This window comes from Mycteria americana, chromosome 3 (assembly GCF_035582795.1).
Source record: "Mycteria americana isolate JAX WOST 10 ecotype Jacksonville Zoo and Gardens chromosome 3, USCA_MyAme_1.0, whole genome shotgun sequence".
Taxonomy (NCBI): Eukaryota; Metazoa; Chordata; class Aves; order Ciconiiformes; family Ciconiidae; genus Mycteria; species Mycteria americana.
The window spans coordinates 97817572-97835969 of NC_134367.1; the positions used below are offsets into that span (position 1 = coordinate 97817572).

General features: G+C 42.1%; 1 protein-coding gene across 1 annotated transcript in view; it reads left to right on the forward strand.

The window, feature by feature from the left end:
* The first annotated feature begins 6442 nt into the window (after positions 1 to 6442).
* The window catches only part of PLB1 (phospholipase B1), a 78980-nt gene continuing 67024 nt past the window's right edge, over positions 6443 to 18398 (forward strand). The window contains exons 1-11 of the mRNA XM_075497187.1: positions 6443 to 6515; positions 6991 to 7049; positions 8527 to 8567; positions 9449 to 9492; positions 10466 to 10550; positions 11066 to 11117; positions 12313 to 12399; positions 12867 to 12929; positions 14254 to 14336; positions 17232 to 17310; positions 17970 to 18074. Of these exons, the coding sequence (XP_075353302.1) occupies positions 6443 to 6515; positions 6991 to 7049; positions 8527 to 8567; positions 9449 to 9492; positions 10466 to 10550; positions 11066 to 11117; positions 12313 to 12399; positions 12867 to 12929; positions 14254 to 14336; positions 17232 to 17310; positions 17970 to 18074 (771 nt within the window). The remainder of the gene's footprint in view (positions 6516 to 6990; positions 7050 to 8526; positions 8568 to 9448; positions 9493 to 10465; positions 10551 to 11065; positions 11118 to 12312; positions 12400 to 12866; positions 12930 to 14253; positions 14337 to 17231; positions 17311 to 17969; positions 18075 to 18398) is intronic.

An 18398-nucleotide genomic window follows, 5' to 3' on the forward strand; every position in this document is an offset into this window, starting at 1 on the left:
GTGGTACTCAAGTTGTGTTACTTCCCTCAGTGCCTGTCTGCTGCTTCTCTCACTATCAAGGAACTTATGGTCTCAGGTGACACATCCCTTACATTGTCTCCCTTTAGGACAGGGTTTCACAGCACAAGGCAGAGCTGTGCTGCCCTACACCATGGCTTGCTGCTGCTCTGGGTGGAGGCTCGCTCTCCTTGCTTGGATCATGACCCTCCCATGCTCTTCTGTGCTGTGTCTGATGTTCTTCACGCCCCTCTGGCAGCCAGTTAAACTTAGGTTTTTGGCATTTCAGTGAGTCAAATCAGCTTGGGGAAGGAGCTGGTGGTTCTGGAGCTAGCGGAAGAGAGACAGGCGCAGCGTGAGGCTGATTGAAGGCAAGGAAGGAGCAGAGGCAGGGAAGGAGACAAGAGGAAGAGCGCAACCTTCCTCTTTGGGTGGATGTGGGCTGTTACATTGGGCTTGGTTGCTCTTGTTGCCTCAGGAAGAGAGGCTCCTTCCCTGCCTGGTAGAGACAGGCTAATGCCAAATAAATGTGTTATGTATTGCCTGGAAGAGCCTTGACCCTGTTGGAAGCTGACTCGCGTGATCTAGGTCCTCATATTTGCTGAGAGTCCCCCTGAAAAGTGGCCAGCTGTCTCTGAATAAGTGTACTCCTTTGACCCTTGGATGGGGCAATTTACAAACTGGGGTTGCATGTGTCTTTGAAATGAGATACCACTGTCGCTTTGCTTTCCAAAGGTAAAGAGGCTAATAAATTTTATGGCTGCTGAGTTATCAACTTGTTAAAATATAAAGGAGGAAAAAGAAGAGAATTTCTTTCTTCGCAGCCTTAACGTCTAACAGGCAGCACTCCGGGATTATCAATTCATAGAGGCGCTTATCATGAAGCTATTGTTAGGCCTGTTGTTCCTTTGGTTGCTCTCCTCAGAAGGTAAGTTTTGAATTTCCTTTGAAAATTCGAGTTACACAGTATTTAGGAACCTATATTTTTAGTTGTTGCAAGGTGGGTGTATAGCAGGAGTCTTAGAAGCAGGATGAAGAAAATCTGTGAGTAAAACTGTGATCTTGCATGTAATTTTGGTATGCTTGATCATTTTCGATAAAGACACATGCATGGGTTTGCACTGTTCTGGGGATGGACTGCATCTTAGGCAGGCACTAAGGCTTTCTGATGAGAAAAACATCATCAGATAATTAGACTAACAGTGAGATCTGTGCCCAAATGGTGCAGAAATTCAAGCAAGGGACAGAGGTTTTCTCTGAACTTGTATCTATGATCATCTTCTTTCCAGTGACAGAAGATTGTGTGAATGGGTTAGGCAGCATCCTGGCACTTAGGGCATCGTTGTTCAGATTTCTGCAAATTTCAGGGTAGGGGGGAGCCTTTGTTCCCTATACTGGGTCTGTGAAGTCCATGTTTGGTGCCAGATGCCAGTTTTGTAGGTGCTCTAGGACTACAAATTCTGTGTATGTTTTGGCCTTACCGGCTCTGTGCTTCAGCGCTCTGCCTGGAAGAAAGTAATGGTAAATAGTAATAGTGCTTTACCTTACCAGGAGGGTGTGAGGATAAGTATCTTCAGAGGATTATAAGGTGCTCTGATAAATAACTAACTGTTAGGAGGTTTTGGTTCCTAAAATAAACAGCAGAAATGATCACATTTGAGCTTTTTAATTTAGGGGGAAAGATGCATGGTGACTGCAATTCCTGAGAAAATTTGATTCAGGAAGAAATGTTGATTGATAGCAGCCTGTAAGAATTATTAGCTGAAACAGGTTAACTATAAGAGCAAGGGAGGAAGGAGTAGAATCTTTCTCTCAGATTTTGGGAAAATTGTCAAAAAAATACTTTTTTTTTTTGGTGATGTTGAGAAAATTAAAAATACGAACTAGCATTATTAAATGGTAGACTAAGGGAGTAACTATAATACTGGGAGCAGCAAGAGTTAAGAAAATCATCCTATGGAAAGCATAAATCCAAAGCAAACTAAGAAAACTAAAGAGGTTAAAATTTAATCAGCCGAACCAAAAATGAATCCAAGGGGAAACAATGAATCATTTTGAAGGAACAGAAACTAATAAATCCTTTTTCAAATACATCTGAAACAGGGAGTCTGTAGGGCTGACTGATTATAAAAGAAAGCCGAAGCCCAACAGAAAAACTAAATTAATTTCTTTTTTCTTTGGCGTCCTCTGCCCAAGAGCTTAAAAAAGGCCTTGCACTGAGAGCCTTTCAGCACAGGGGACAAGCGGGGGAACGGTCAAATCCTTGAACAAATTGATAACAAATAGTAAAAGAACTGCCAGGATTAGATGATATCCACCCAAGGGAGTGAGCCAAGCAGAAATATGAACATGTCCATTATATTAACTGTGGTGCAAACTATTTCTTGAATCAGTATTGGTGTCATCAATGGAAGATGGCAAACGTGAAAGTTTTTATAATGGGCTCCATTTTAGGAGGATCTGGGGAGCTGCGGTGGTAGTTGTACAAAAGCAGTAAGGTTGTCTTCTGCACTAGGCAAATTGGTGATAGCAGTGTAAAGAACAGAGTGAACTGACTCGGGGTAAATATGATATAACAGGGGAGCTTCCCTGTGGAATTGATGAAGGAAATCCATGATGATGGGCACATGCCCATGGATTGATTATTCAGCTGGGGTGTATGTAGATTTCCACAAATCTTTTGAGCAAGCGCTCCTAAAGAAGCTAACTGTTCACGGTATAAGGGCGAGGGCACCTTTGTGGGCCCCTGGTTAAAAGCTGGGGACTGAAGAATCAGATTGCAAATTTTCAAACTGTGAGAAGACGGGAGAGTGAACCTGCAGAGGCTCATATTGATCTGCATTGAGACGTGGGCTCTCCACATTCAGAAGTGATCTGGGTAAGGGGGTACACTAGCTTGTTGATGCAAAACTATTCAGGATGCTCAGAATGAAAAATTAAAAGTAATGTATATGGGGAAAACTTACTCTAGCTATGCGTTCACCATAGCGTACTCTAAATCAGATACTGCTTGGTCACAGAACATAGCTGTCTGAAGACATCAGCTCAGTCAGAGGCGCAAAAAATTTCTGGAGTCAGGGAGAGAGTAGCATAGAAAACACATTGCTGCTGCTATGTATAGGTTCACAGTTCACCGCCTCTTGACAGTTGTCTAGACTTTTCATCTCAAAAAAGATGTGGAAAAACCTAGGGGGAGGATAAAGGGGAAGAGTGCTCAGACTTATGAAACAACTTCCACATGAGATCAAATAGACTGACTCTTCAGCCTGGAAGAAGGATGGATAGGTATATGATAAAGACATACAGACATATGCAAAATGGTAAATTTTGTGGAAACAGGAGAATGACTACTCTTTACAAGAACAACAAGGAAACGGATCAAGTTATTAACAAATGCAAAAGTACTTTTTTTTTTGACACATAATTAAATGATGAAGCACCTTTGCCACAGGACTTGGGGGGAAGCCAAAAGTATGAAAGAGTTAGAAAAACAAATAGGCAAATTCATGGAAGAAAGGTCTTGGGGAGTTCTTCAACATTAAGTAATTGCTTGCTCAGGGAGACCAATAGCACAGATAGATAGTTGGGAGGATAGAGCATGGATGTGTAACTGTATTTTCCTTATTCTTTCCCTAAGCATCTGCATTTGGATGTTGTCAGAGGCAGAATCCCAGATTAGATGGACCTTCAGTCTGACACAGTACAGCTGTTCTTAAATCTTTGAAATATAGAGAGGTCGTTCCTCGCCCCCCTCACTCCCCCAATCCTGGAAACTGGGATTGGACCCTCTTTCTCCCGCAATGTAACCTGTGGATCTATTCTCAAATACAGTTGAAATTAGTGTTAAAGTTCTCAAAGATACTGAGTTTCTGCAACAGATTTGCGTGATGCAGACAAGTCTGTCATTGTATGTCATTGTCATTGAGATACTGGCATGTCTCCAGTATCTCAAACAACAGAGCTGGGGTTCTGGTTATTGTCCCGAGTAAAGCATCACCTAAAAACATGGACTGAACAAGCACAAATTTTAAATAAAATGTCACCCCACAGCCAGGCAGCAACTGTCTCAACTTTCTACCAAGTACAGTAAAAAGAATATAAATTTGCAAATAGCTCATGGCCGAAACCCAAGTGGTGAAAAAAAAACCCCAACCGTATGGAATTTGCTGAGAGTTACTGAAGATGGTCACGTAGCGTGGCTCATGAGACAGGCTGAGGTGGTAATGGGGAGCAGTAGTGGCTTTCTGCCACCGTGCTGACCTCTGTGTGCACTGGGGCCCGTGTCCACAGGGGCTGCCCAGGGCCCCCTGCTCCTGCCGGGCACATCACCTCCTTGCAGCATGAGCACCGCCAGCTGCCCTGCGCCCAAGGGCACATCTCACCTGCTGGGCTGAGCTGGCTCTGCATTAACTCTGTCTTTGACACGGAAAGAGGGGTGTACAAGCAGAAGTACACAGCAGGACTAAATATTCCAGAAGTAGCTCCTGGATGTTAAAGGACAATTATTCTAAGCACAGCAAGACTCGCTATGAGACTTGCTGGATGCTGGTGGCTTCAGGGTGGCAAGCAGGGACAGCTGTGAGCACACTTTGAAGTTCAGCTGAGGACCCAGATCCAGACTTTGTGGCTACCTTTGTGGAGATTTTAGGATAAACCAAAATCTATGTCTATAAAGCCAAGTGTATACTCAAGGAAAGAGAATAATGTTTACTGAAATAGCTACAGGCCTAACTTCTGGCTGCACAGGCTATTTCATCTGTCAACGATCTCTACTAAGAGAAGAAATTGCAGCTGTTTCTGTATCACTATTGCAAACTCACAACAGTCTGATATTGCTCTCTGACTGTGGAAGATGTAGATTAATGTGAATTGCTCCTTTCTAAGGAGTTCCACCTTGTACGTGTTCAATTTACTCTAAATTTGGACAGAATAAGACTACAGAGATATATGAAATGTGCTGAAGAGGAAAACAGGTAGAAAAGGCCTGTGGAGGATGAGGTTGGTTGAGGAGATCCACAAGCAGTCCTTCACCTGTGTGTGCAACGTCACTGTATTCCACTAATTTTAACAGATCTCACCTGCTTATAATAACTAAAAGCTTATTCTAGTGTGGCAAAAACTAAGCAAATAACATTTGGTTGTTGGGATGAGCCTCACCTTTGGAAAGCAGGGCAGAGGAGAAAGGTTGTTCCTTGGGATTCTGTGTTTTAGCTATAGTAAGCCTTCTGAAGTGTTTTTCTAAGGTAAAAAAATAGCACAATTCATTCTTTAATGTTTTTAAGGTAATGCAGATCATCTGGAAAAACAGGGGAAACTAAAGGTAAAGTATGAGTACAGCTTTATCTTTTTTTTCCTTTTTTCAATACCTATCATCACCTCTCTGGCTGTTGCTTCCTCTGAGGCAGGCAGAAGAAGAAAAAATACAGCTCGGTGCTCTGAACTGTTCGATTCTGCAAAGAATGAATGCAAAGCAAATGACTCAGCAATGTGATGTTGCAGCTGCAAGATTACAGTACCTAATCAGGAAATAAAGGTTTTTCCAAGCAACGTTTATTAGGTTGCATATCCTGTACGTAGACGGATTGTGGTTAGCGCTTGTTCCTAGATGCTCTGTTGCTCTTTTAGAAACGCAAGATTAAACTCTTCCGTGCGCTATAATGGTGCAAAGCATGTGCACCATTAAAGTCCTCCGACTGGGGAGTAGGGGGTGTGGGGGGACTGTGGTGGCCCTTGTCGCAATATAGATTTCACCTTTATGTAATAGTGATGATCAGCTAGCCAAACATGGTCATAGTGATGAAGGAAGCCCTAGCCAAGTCACCCCGGCGGGTGGGGGGGTTGTCTTTCATCTCTCTTTAAATTACTAGCTGTTGGGCCATACCTACAGTCAGGATGTAGGAAGGCATTAAATAACGTTCCTAGTGGTACTGAGCTGTCTCCCTGAGTGAATAACATCACTCACTCATATCCTTGCCCCAAATGCAACTCTTCTTTTTTCCCCCTCTTTAGTGCTTTCTGTGATCACCTGGGAATTTTGCCCGTTGCCAAGGACCCAGAATTGGTTCATTCTGCCTTTCCCGTTGCATATTGGAGATGTAGCTTTTTGTTGTGTCCGTTGGGCGCCCTTTGGCATGTGAAGATGTGTGCAGTAGCTGCCCTTATGACTTCTTCCAGATTAAGCACTCACTGTTTGCAGCAATGGATGTAACAGGTTGTGTTTAGCACATTTCATTGTTTGCTTAGGCCCAGTTCTGTGGCAATCAGTAAGAAAACTGAGCCAAAAGTGTCAAGTTTTGGAAGAGTGGATTTGAAAATGCAGCTGTCCAGATCTGTGTTCCCATGTATTTCTAGCAGAGGCGTAATTGTTCTTCAAAATTGCTTTTAGGACCCCTCCTTCCACAAATTCCCTTGTTAGATCTAAGCAATCAACCATATTTATTTGTTTATGTCAAAGGCTCTAAGAAACTTCCAGTTTTCATGTGAGCAGGCAACGTTACCTGAGACCCCTTCATCTTCAGGTTTGTGTTTTATATTATCCCTGTAGAGGCTTTCCCTCCCAAAATTATTTGAGAATCGGCTGGGGGAGAAATCAGCTGTTTGAGGGGATGCATATGTGTGGGATGTATCTGAAGTGGAGGTAGGCTCTACAAACTCCTTAGTTTTTTGTTCTATTCATAATTACTTTTCTACCTTAGTTTCTTCAGCTTCTAATTGAGGATGCCGCTATTACTTAAATCATTCACAGCGGTGTTCTGTGATCTCTTCTTGCTTGATGGTTGAGCATTTCAGTGCATCTAAGCAACCAAAGTATTTACTGAACACCTGAGTAAAGTTTCTCATCCTCTCTGACTCATTTAAAACTGCCAGTCGAAATGATCAGTATAGACTTCTTACGCTTTAATCAATTTTGTTACATTTTAGTATACCGGTGAATGTAATTTTCTGTGAAGGTTACTGCTCTTTTTTAACCTGAAGTCTTCCACTTTTCTGCAGTTCATGCTCTGAGGCCAGCTGACATTAAAACAGTCGCTGCAATAGGAAGTTTGCAAAGAGTAAGTACAAGCGGGAAGTCTGCTGAACGTGACCCATTTCCTCCGTTGTGATGATGAAGTGAGCTGATGATGTAGTTTGGGGTCCCAGTTAGGGCATTCAGGACTTGACTCTTTCTGCAAGCATCAAAGGCTTCTGGTGAAAAATGACTGGAAATACCTGCTGTTCAGTGTTCCAGTATACCCCGAGTCTAAATATAGCCAGCTGACTTTGTGCAGCAGGAAATGTGATCACAGTGCTCTTGCAGAGAACCATGATGTTTGATAAGAGTGCTTGGATTTTCCTAACAATGAGTACAACATATTGAATAACTGGAAGAAGCAGCTGGGAAAATTCAGACTGGAAAAAAGTACAATTTTGGTGATCACCATTAGAACAAAGTATCGAGAAATGCAGTAGATTTTCCATCCTGTTGAAGTGTTTTCCATAGAGACTGGTTTCCTATCTCGAAGGCAGAAGCTCTAGAAGAATCACAAAGATATACTTCTGATGTATAAATCACTGGGTAAAGTTCTCCTGCCTGTTCTAATACAGTCAGATTTGAACGACCTTTACTTATTTTAATAGTTGGAAGTGAATATCTGAAATAGATTTCAGGCCCAATTAAAAGCATTTAACCACAGTTCTCAAGCTTTGAGGAAGTGTAGAAATGCATGTTGGGCAAAAATTGGTAGCCATTGCATGGGCTGCAACTGCGAAGAAATGGGGGAGATTCTCCCTTATCACAAAACAACTTTGAAATTTGAGGTGGTATTCATCAAGACATCATACTTTTCCTTGGGATGAAAGCTTCCCATTAGAAAATCAGCGCTCCTGGACTCCTTGTGAGTACCTCTCTCTTTGGAAGAAAATAATTGTCCTAAATGCAAAAGTGCTTCACCCATATCAGATGCATGGCCCTTTAGAGCAAGGGGTTTTTTGAGCTAATGTCTTTGTTGCTTGTGGATGGTGCCATAGAAAAACATATAAATGATCTTCTTTTAAGGAATGTCTGCTTTCCTAGAGCGAACATCTCTGTCACTGTCCCCTCCTCAGACTCTCTGAAATCAATGCCTCTGTTTATGTTAAGGGTTTTTTTAACAGACGCCATACTGGCTGAGTGCCATCCATGTAAATTATCTAAATTACTTCAGGTCATGTCCCTTGTTGAAAAGGAGTAGATCCAGCGAAATTTGATTTAGAACAGCATTTCATTTGACTGAATTTGAATTCAACTAGTCAAATTTTATTTTAAGCTATATGTAATAAATTCATTAATGAAAGCAGTAACTAAGAAAGGCTTACCAGACTATGAAAAGATGCTGTAATAAGGAAGCTCTGGAAAATAATTTAAATCTGTAAGTAACTACAACACAGTGGAGAAAAGTATGTAGAAAACAATGCTATCTATAACAGGAGTGGAATAGGGCAGGGGAACAGCGTATGTACAGCTAGTTTACCCTTTGCTTAATGCTATTCTTATTGCTTGCTTGTTCACAGACACCAGGATCTGGTGTATATCATGAGGATTTACTCCAAAGGTAACAATGAATTGTTAGCATTGATAAGTGTTGTGATACTAATTTATACAGTATCATGGTGCAGGAATTAGGCCCAAGCAATTCTTGTTATTGTTTTCTAGAGAGGAGGAGAAAGCCTATATAAAATATAGAGGATTTTGAGACACTGGATCCTTCCCAATCCTTAGTCAACAGAAATTCTTTGTACTTATGCAAGATATAGGACTACCTTACGGTTGCAATAACCTTGATGTAAGAATCATTGCTACATGATGAATCCTAGGTAGTGAATATCATCATCCACTAATTAGAGACTAGAAAGCAGGGACTTATCAAAGCAAAGAAAGAACCCAGGAATCCTGATACCCTGTCCTCTGCTTGCATGATTCCCAGTGCTTCATGGACAAGCCTTACCTCATTTTCTTCTTTCATGCCCCCTTAGCTGATCTAAATCAGTGAGTGGACATATGGCTAAAGTTTGTAGATGCAAGTCTGTGTAGCTCTTTTGAGTCATAGCATTCCAGAGAAGGATTTGGCCCTGCACAGACAAACTTTAAAAGACTAATTTTTGTAAATGTTTGCACAAGCATCTGCGTCCACTTGTATATGGGTGCACACAGAGAGGTCCCTGTGTTACTTGTATGCATAAACACAATTACTGCAACATGCAGAGCGTACAGAGGCTCAAAAAATTGAGATCTAAGGCTGTTCTTGCTCAGCAGTAGCTGATGACTTGACTGTTTTGGGGAAAGAAAGGCCTCATTCTTAATTTCAGCAGCTGCCATGAATACACACTCTGAGCTGTAGCGTAGCTAATAAGAAATTGAGACTGTGCTGTAATATAATTTTTCTTTGAGAAACGGAATAACAGCAACTTCCTGTTTTCTCTTCCCTTTCTATAGCACAGGAAAGAGCCTCCTTGAAGTATGCGTGGAAACGTTAGCAGGTGCGTCTTGCTGTCACACTGAAACTCGAGCAAATTGATTGAACAGCATGCTGGCAGGAGCTCCAGGGCTTTGCTGGGCTGCAGAGCAGGTGCAGCACGAGCACACTGCAGGCATGTAAGGGAAAGCTGAGGGACGGTGTACTTCGGGGACATGAATACAGCCAGGCTGCGTTACTGTGCTGGCTTTGAAGAGACTGTCCGGGTAGACAAATAGCTGTGAAGAAGGGGTGCCACAGACTGCTGCAAGAGTTTTACATGCCCAACAGGGATTTTTGGGCTGCTAGTACTATCCATGCCACAGTCCCTGCTGGTGTGTGTGCTTGCTGCCCATGCTAGCCCAGTGAAATCTTGTGCGGGTTTGCCTGTCCAGTACTCTTTCTGCTGCCATGCGTTCAGGATTTACACTGGGGCTGCCATAGATGCACCACGTACGTGAATTCATCATCTGTTAGCTGGCTCTGAAGGCAGCCTTGACTTGTTTGAAGGGTGTTGCAAGTAAAATCTACAGGTCCACTGAAATGCTGTGTTGAGTGGTGGATAGCTCCAGGGTCCTCCCCTCCAAATCTTCTTCCTAGTGTCCACGTCACCTCCATTTCCCTGTGAAAGGGGTTTAAAACCTGGCAACTCCTCAGAGCTTCAGGAGGCTGTCTCTGGGTAGCCCTTCCCAGTAGCTTCATTTCTACAGCTGCCTATATTTAAATCCACCTACACTATTTGTGGCTGACATGAGAGATGGGGATGGAGGTGTCTGACCTGAGTCTGGACACAAACTCCACGTCAAACCTCCACTTCAGAAGGTGAGGAGCAAAACCAGCAAGAACAGCTGCAGAGGGGCTCGGGCGTACCTCCCATGCCTGCCAAGAGATGCTCAGACTTTACGTTTTCTGGCTGTTTTAGTTCTGCTGTGTTTATAGTGAAATGGCAGAGTAGCAGTCCCTTGTATGCAGAAATCTAACCTGTGTATGTCCTTCAGCTCTCATTAGCGGTTTTAATCCCTTGGTCCTACACCAGCCTCCTCCACCTGGCACAAAGGGATTGACATCAGACAGTCAAGCCATGTAAGTCTGAGGGGTTTTTGGCTGGGCAGTTGATTTACAGCTGGCAAGGTGGACACAGAGTATGTTCAGTACTGGCAGAGGCTGCACAGACTCCAGGGACAGACTCTGCCGCTGTGGCTCAATTGTCACCTCCCAGAAGCAGGAGGAACAAAGCCCACTGTGTGCTTTGGGGTCTGGTTCACCTGACTTAACATCAGGGCTCCCTCTTTAGAGCTGCAAAACAAATTTTTTGGCTCAAATAGAATTAGAGGTGTGCCTACCAAGCTGTGCCTGCTGTTTTCATCTAAGTGCACATGTCTGAAAGTGAGATGCCTGAATATGAGCTAATCACCCCAGGCTCTCTGTATAGCACAGACAAGTGTCTAATCTTAATGCATTTAGCAGAGAAAAGATTAATCCCACCTGAAGTGGGATTATTTGAAGTCTCAAATGTTGTTTGATTTAATGGCAAAAATCAGTCAAAGCTTTACCCTTACTGAGCTTTCATAGTTTCTCTTTTCCTTTCTGCTTTTCAGAGACCTCCTGCATCAAGCTGAAGAAACAGTGAAGCTCATGAAAGAGAATCAGGTTTGTTTAAAGCACAGGACAATTCAGAGAGCTTGGTGTTGAAGCAGAAAAAGGAAGAAATGTGATTAAATGCTTTAAACAGCACTCAAAAATCTCTTCAAAATAGAAAATGCTGTTTCTTGAGGTTAACGGACTTTGGTCTTTCTGTTGTAAATAAGAACCAATTCTGTACCTTTCAAGTACAGAGTTTTGTTCTTGAAAGTATCCCACCTGGTTTGCGTTTGTCGGAGTGGCTGAAGAGCTTGGTAGGGAAGCTAATACGTTTGTTTTCTATTGGTTAAGGATATGAGACCTCTGCTAGCTCCACTCCAGCGTTTCTGAGAAGCCAACCCAAAATAATAATTCTCAGTATTTCTCTCTTCAGTTTCCTCTTGGTCTTTTAGGATCATATTTTCAAAAAGGACAGTAAAGACCTAGATATGCTTTGGCTGATGTCAGTGGTTGATGCTGGTGAGAGCTTGAATTATCACTCATGGCCGAGTGCTTTGTAAATCCCATCCTGGAGTTCTACGCATTCATTTTTCTTCTATTCTTAACCCCAAGGCATGTTATTTTGTAAAATGGTCTTGACATAATGGGAAAATGTAATTGCCAAGGCGATTCTGCTGTTGCCTCTCTGCTCTACAGGGAGCCCATCGGATTGTTTGTACATGGATTTAGCGCACATTTTTGTGGAACCGAGTGGTTCTAACCAATGTTCTTCAGGATTGGTGAGAACTGCCTAATAAACATAGCACAGCTGAGCAGGGCTCTAGCTCTCAGATTTTTGCTCCAGTCTTCATCCCACTAGTGTGACCCAGTCTCAGCAGTTCAGGAACATTAACCCTGTCAGCAAGCTGCAACAGTGATAGAAAGAAGCAGCATCAAGCTCTGTGCTAAGCTGTGCATGCCCGTCTCCTCCAATAGACTTTCCAATGGCAGCAGCAATTTCTGGCTCTAACCTGAGCTTTTTATAGTGTCTGTTCAGCTTTAATTGCAGCGTTTGCTGCCTAACCATTCATTTGCTGTCTCCTGTTGGGAAAAGCTGGATGATTTGTCAAATGGAAATGATCAAGGTGGCCAGGGTTGTGTCATGGAGTACTGCTTGGTCTTGCTGATTTAAAGCCATAGCAAATCTTGTGTGAGAAAGGAAAATAGCAAATAGGTCTTCTATGATCCCATTCCTTTAATTTTTTTTTTTTTTTTTCCCTCCCAGATGATGGACTTCCAAAATGACTGGAAACTGATAACAGTTTTTTTTAGTGCTGAAAACCCGTGCTCTTCCTGTGCCTCCACACAACTGGTAAGCTTTTCACGAGGTCATTTAACAGTCAAGGCAGGTGGTTAAGACACTTTCGCAAGCTCTGCTCTCTGCCAGAGTGAACCAAAGCAGTAGCTGGTTCCAGGATGTTGGAATGACTCTATCCAGTGATGTAAGCACCTGGCACATTAAACATGTGTACTTAATTTGTGACCCCAAGTCTGAGATGCCTTAGTAGAACAGCTGTTTTCCACCTTCAAGTCTAAAGACACTTTTCTCCTCCATCCCTGTCTTTTTTTTTATATGTTAAGTTGTCTAATTATAGGCAGTTAAATTACAAGAATAGTTCCATGTTTTTTCCTTTGTGCTGGCTAAGGCTGAATCCAGAATATAGTTGTCGTTGGTAACACTTCAGTACACAGCTCAATACACAGGGTTTGTGACTTTTGGCGAATTAATAACTTTGTTTTTTCTACTAGTTTTGATGGCATTTCTCATCTCATTTACAGAAGAACTGCATATTGGACAACCTGGAAAAACTTAAAGCTGTCTTGGATTTTTTGTATAAAAAGGTAAGATTTATTCACCAACCTTGAATACCTGAATCCTTTGCTGATTTTTTTCCAGTCTCCCTTACTGGACTAGGGCTTGTACCACTGTTCAGGTGACTTAGAACACCAGTCTCATTGACTTCAATCCACTGGCTTCATTCATTGTCAATAAGTGTTTTATTCATGCTTTTTAAAAGCTGATGCACGCAAACAGAAAGGACGGATGGGTAACTGCTTCGTTTTGCAACACAAGCTGATGTACCACTCAGTCTTTGGTTTTTTTAAGTGATTTCTATTAAAAATGGAGCACATCTGTCTAGGTCTGAAAGTCATTCATGTTTAGCAGAGCAGTTTGTGAAAATAACTGATATCTAATTACTGGATGTGTGTACAGGCTGCTAGTGTACAGGCTGCTAACTACCGGGTGATAACTTTTACAGACCAGGGAAAATGCCCATTAAAAATATGTATAATGGATGTTTTTTCCTGTTATGTATTCATTTTAAGATCTCAGCATTTCTAAAGGTTTTCTAGCTGGCTGAGCTAAGAATTATCCGCTTATCTAGGATGGTTTCTGGGAAATGCTCTGGACTGAGTCTTACTCTCTAATGAACAGTAGACTAGATGCAGATATATCACTACTAAAGCAGGCTATTAACTGTTTATCTGAAGTATTTCAATAGCATCTTCCAAGAATCTTGTTTTGCTGGATTGAAGGCCTAAAGGGTATTCTAAACCTGCTACAGTTTGATTGCATCAGGCCACAACCACTCATTTTTCTCAGACTGATTTCAACAAATATTTTGTACAGGTGAAGTTCCACCCACGCATTCTCTTCAGATTCTCTCCACTATTATTTCCAGAATCTGTTTATGTGCACTTGTAAAAGTGAAATATCATTATGTAAATGGAAAGCTGCTTTCTGCTTGGGGGAGAGGTGAGGTGGGATGCACGAGTGCTTATGCTATTATACAGGACTGGGTATTATACATACCCAGCTTTGCATTGGTATGTTGCCACAAAAACGGTAGTTCCTAGTTCATTTGAGTTCAATTTAGTTGGCTGGTGGCCACTTCGGTTATGTAAAATGAATTGCTGGGTCTCACAGTCAAGATGTCACAGTCACAAGTACTTTGTGAATGATGATCGACGTTATTCTAGATGGCAGGCATAGGAGCAGGGTTCAGGATGGAACTGGCAAAGATTTAGATCATTGATTTTATGCATGCAGAATCTCAGGCCAGAGATAATGCATGTTAAGCTGTAGTCGTAATTTACCATTATCGCTTCTTGCTGATCTTTAACTGTAAATATAATGTGATTAATTTTTACTTTATCACTGCAGGTTCCCAAGGCCTTCGTAAATCTGGTGGATTCTACTGAGCTCACAACTTCCTCTTTTGCATGCCAAAATTACAGTAATGCCAGGTAACAGAGGTTCCTTTAAATTCTTGACACTGTCTCCTGCTAGTGTTCAGTCACATAGATATGTATATGTATTGCCTTTATAACTAAGGTAGAGTCTTCTGAACAGTTTTTCTGCCCTTAATACAAAAGTATGTCAAAGATTTTAGGTCTCCACTTCGTTTCTGATAAACTTTCTCTGCAAGGCATATTTTTACCAGGAGGAGTAGGTGCATTTAATCCTGCCAATTTGGATAGCATATGTTTAAATATTGCCCACTGTGGTTGTGGTGGATTGACCCTGGCCAGCAGCCACAGCCTCTCACTCGCTTCCGTCTTTACCACCCCCCAGCAGGACAGGGGAGAGACTAGGAAGAAGGAAAGCAAGAAAACTCATGGGTTGAGACAAAGGCAGTTTAATAAATGAAAGAAAGAGGGGGGACAATAAGTTACACAAAGGTAATCGCTTACCACCTCCCACGAGTGGAGCAATGTCCAGCCAGTCTCCAAGCAACAGCAATCTTGGAAGCCAAAACATCCCTCTTCTTCTTCCTCTACCTCAGTTTTTATTGCTCAGCATGGCTTTACATGGTATGGAATATCCTGTTGGCCAGTTCAGGTCGGCTGTCCCAGCTGTGTCCCCTCACATTCTCTTGCCCACCCCCAGCCTACTTGCGGGGTGGGTCAGCGTGGGGAAAAAGAGAAAGCCTCAGTGCTGTACAAGCACTGTTCAGCAACAGCCAGAGCATTGGTGTTATCAACAGTTTTAGCCACAAATCCAAAACACAGCGCCATATGGGCTGCTATGAAGAAAGTTAACTCCATCCCAACCAGACCCAGCACTATGATTATGGTCACAAGACTGCACAGTCTACCTACCCCCAGCTCTTTAGTCAGTGCTACTTCTGCCCTGCAACTCTCGAGTCAAAAACTCTGAAGGCTCTTTAAAAGTTTAAGTTTCTGGGTATCAATGTTCACAAAAGGAATAACTGATCTTAAAGCACATTGTTAGGCTATGCGAAAGCTACTACTCGGGATAGGGTATGGTAGGATGGAGAACATCCAACTTGTCAGTTCCTTATGGTAACTGTGTGCCTAGATGCTTTCATCCATCTCCCTTTCTCAGTACCTTGTAACAAAAGTGTGAGTAGCTATGTCCCAATTTAGTATAGAGTAGGAGTGTGCACATGGACGGTTATGATGGAGTAGTTTACAGCTGATGAGATTACACTCCATCTTACTCCACAGTAATTTTTTTCCTGTGCCCGTGGCATAAGACACCATATGTACTAATATAGTCATCCTGAAGTGTTTCACAAGCTTTGCATGTATACAACCCGGGAGACATTCCATCAGTCAAGGAAGGGGTCTGGCTGCTGTATAACCACGTGCTTAACAACAAGGACAAGCAGAGGAGAAGCTTTCCTTGTCAAAAGCGATTGCATGGAGCATTCTAGCTTATTTCTCCTGCACAGACACTGAGGGGAAAAATGTGAGACAGATAGATGAGAGGTGGAAAAGATGGATTTAGAAATATGGGCCTTGCCATATATTAGGGGCCCTAAAAAAAAAATTAAATAGATTTAATTTTTTTTCCTCTGAGGAATTTTTATATTTTCTTTTCACCTTGAGGCAATTTGCTTTCTCATTGTCAGCATGCTCTTGTAGCTGTGTTTATCTGGTTGAACAGTTCCACCCATTTGCAAGCCTTGTACTTCAATGTTTGGTAAACTCCTGGGTTCCTCTCAGGCTCAGATCGTGGTCCAGATAAGGGCCTCAGCATTTGGCTACCAAGTCCTCATTTTGAACTGTGCTTTGAGAGAAAAACGTAAGCCCATACCAACAGATGAAATTTCAGGTGTCCAAGAGGAGAATAGTGGCTGACACTCCCAGTCCCATGTCAGTACCTAACTTTAGGCATTGATGTTTGGGACATAATAGGGATTTAAAGTTTCTTCCTTTATTAGTTTCTTACTAACTAGAAGTGTTGTCCGCACTAAAAGTAGTGCGTGAACCACATTTTTAGGCATGTAACTCTCTTCATGTGTTGTATGAAGCTCTTCTGTTAGGCTTGGGTAAGATTCTGGTCCCGAGTTCATATTTCTTTCACTCACCAGCAGTGATAAAAGCACTTTAACAGAAAACTACCATTTTATAGGTTTAGCTAGAGTTCTGTGAAAAGGAGAGTGTGTCTGATTCTGACAGGTACTTATTGCTTACATCTGCAAACCCCACAAAAACGTTTCTCAGGTTCCAGTCCATCCAGGCAATTTCAACTGAGTATATCTTTGCTGGAACCAGACTAATGTTAAATGTATCTTACATTGTTCCCGTCTGCAGCCTTGGGAGAAGGTCTGAGTTCTCCAACTAGCTGCAGAAATACTCAGAATGCACATCTCGCCTTGCAGGTCAGAAATTTGGCTGAGATTGGTTAGCTGCTTGACAGTGCCTAGCCGTCCTTTAGCATATATAAGCTTTTGCAGTATTGAGCTTCCATCCACATTTCTAGATGGAGGTCTTGTTGCCAAATACTAAGGCAGAAGTTCCTGTGGAAGTATTCTGAGTGTGTTCAATTTTCCTATGTGTGACTATAGAGAGGGAAATGTTTGAAAACTAGTGCTGCTGCTATTTTAAGCCTGAGCATGCTGCTAGCTTGTGAGACCCTGTGCTAATCGAAGTCTGGCATATTAGTCATCTGAATAGGCTTTCAAATCAAGAAGCAATCCAGAGCTCTGGACATGGAAATATATATCATTCTATGTTTATATTAAAAATTAGGATGTTCCATGTAGCTTTCTCAATATATGCAACAATTTAGTCTTCAATACATACTTGTCAGTGGCTTAAAAGAGTTCGTGCTATCTGTCTTGTTTATGAAAAGTTCATAATGTCTTTCATGTTTTTCATTCTTTTCTGCAGCAATCCAGGCAGGAATCAGTGCAATTGTGTTGGTGAACGCTCCACATTGGATGATAACATACTGAGGTGGTCCTATCAGGTATGGCGTCTTCTGTGTTGCTTGGCTCTTATATTGCTAGACGTGTCTATCCATTTTCCAGACTGGACTGAAGTGAGGAGTTAAGGGAGGAATAGCAGTGAGGAAGTTGAGTAACAGCCTTTTTACCACATGTCCACAGCAATCCTGACCCCATTTCTTACATCAGGAACATTGGAGATAAGTTCTGTCTATACCTGAGTGATCTTAGTATCTCTTGAAGTTTCTAATGACTATATAGCTTTTGGAAACCTAGGATTTGTCATATCCCATCAGAGAAATGATCTATCTTGTCCAGTAACCTGGCACCTGATGTAGAAGAGGGAAACTTTCTGTTAAGACAAAGACAGTTGTGCTGGAATTCCTTTTAAAAATGACAGGGAGGCAATAAGCATGACATTTCATTGCCTTGCTAAGTTTGCTGCTCTTTCAAAGAAAATTATGATAAATCAGTGTAGCTTTCTCATAGCTACAAGGAGTTTCCAATTATTGTGTAAGAAGATTTCATTAAATTACTGTATTTATTCTGGATTACAGAATTTGATTATTGTGGTTTATTAGGGATGGGGATAATCTTAGTTCACTTTAAGCCCTGTCGAATTCCACATATATTACACTCTCTACCTGATAATACTCATCTGATTAAATGGTTGTCTGTTCAGGATGCTTGGGAAAAACTGCTGGAGTCTGAGAGGTATGATCAAAAGGATGACTTCACTGTCATTCTTCAGCCTTCTCTCCAAGAAAGAAATCTGCTGCTCAGACCGGTGAGTAAACTCAAGTTGCTCCATTCTTTCTTGACTGCATCTGCTGAAACTGAGCACAATATTCAGCTGGCTCTTTCCTGTCTAGGCTGTGTGTAATGCCAGAAGACAAAGGTAGTCAGGCACATGCAGAACACACTGCAGGATCAAACACAGAGGTCCTCAGGGTAGAGCTTGCTTCAAACAGTGCCAGTCAGGGATCCTGTGTCTTTTGAATGCTATGTTCTTTGGAGACATCAAGTCATGGCACCTCTGCAGATTGAGTGTCTGGAAACTGTCAGTGCTGCTAATTTTTCCGTATCTTTGCAGTCATCAGCTCATTCATCC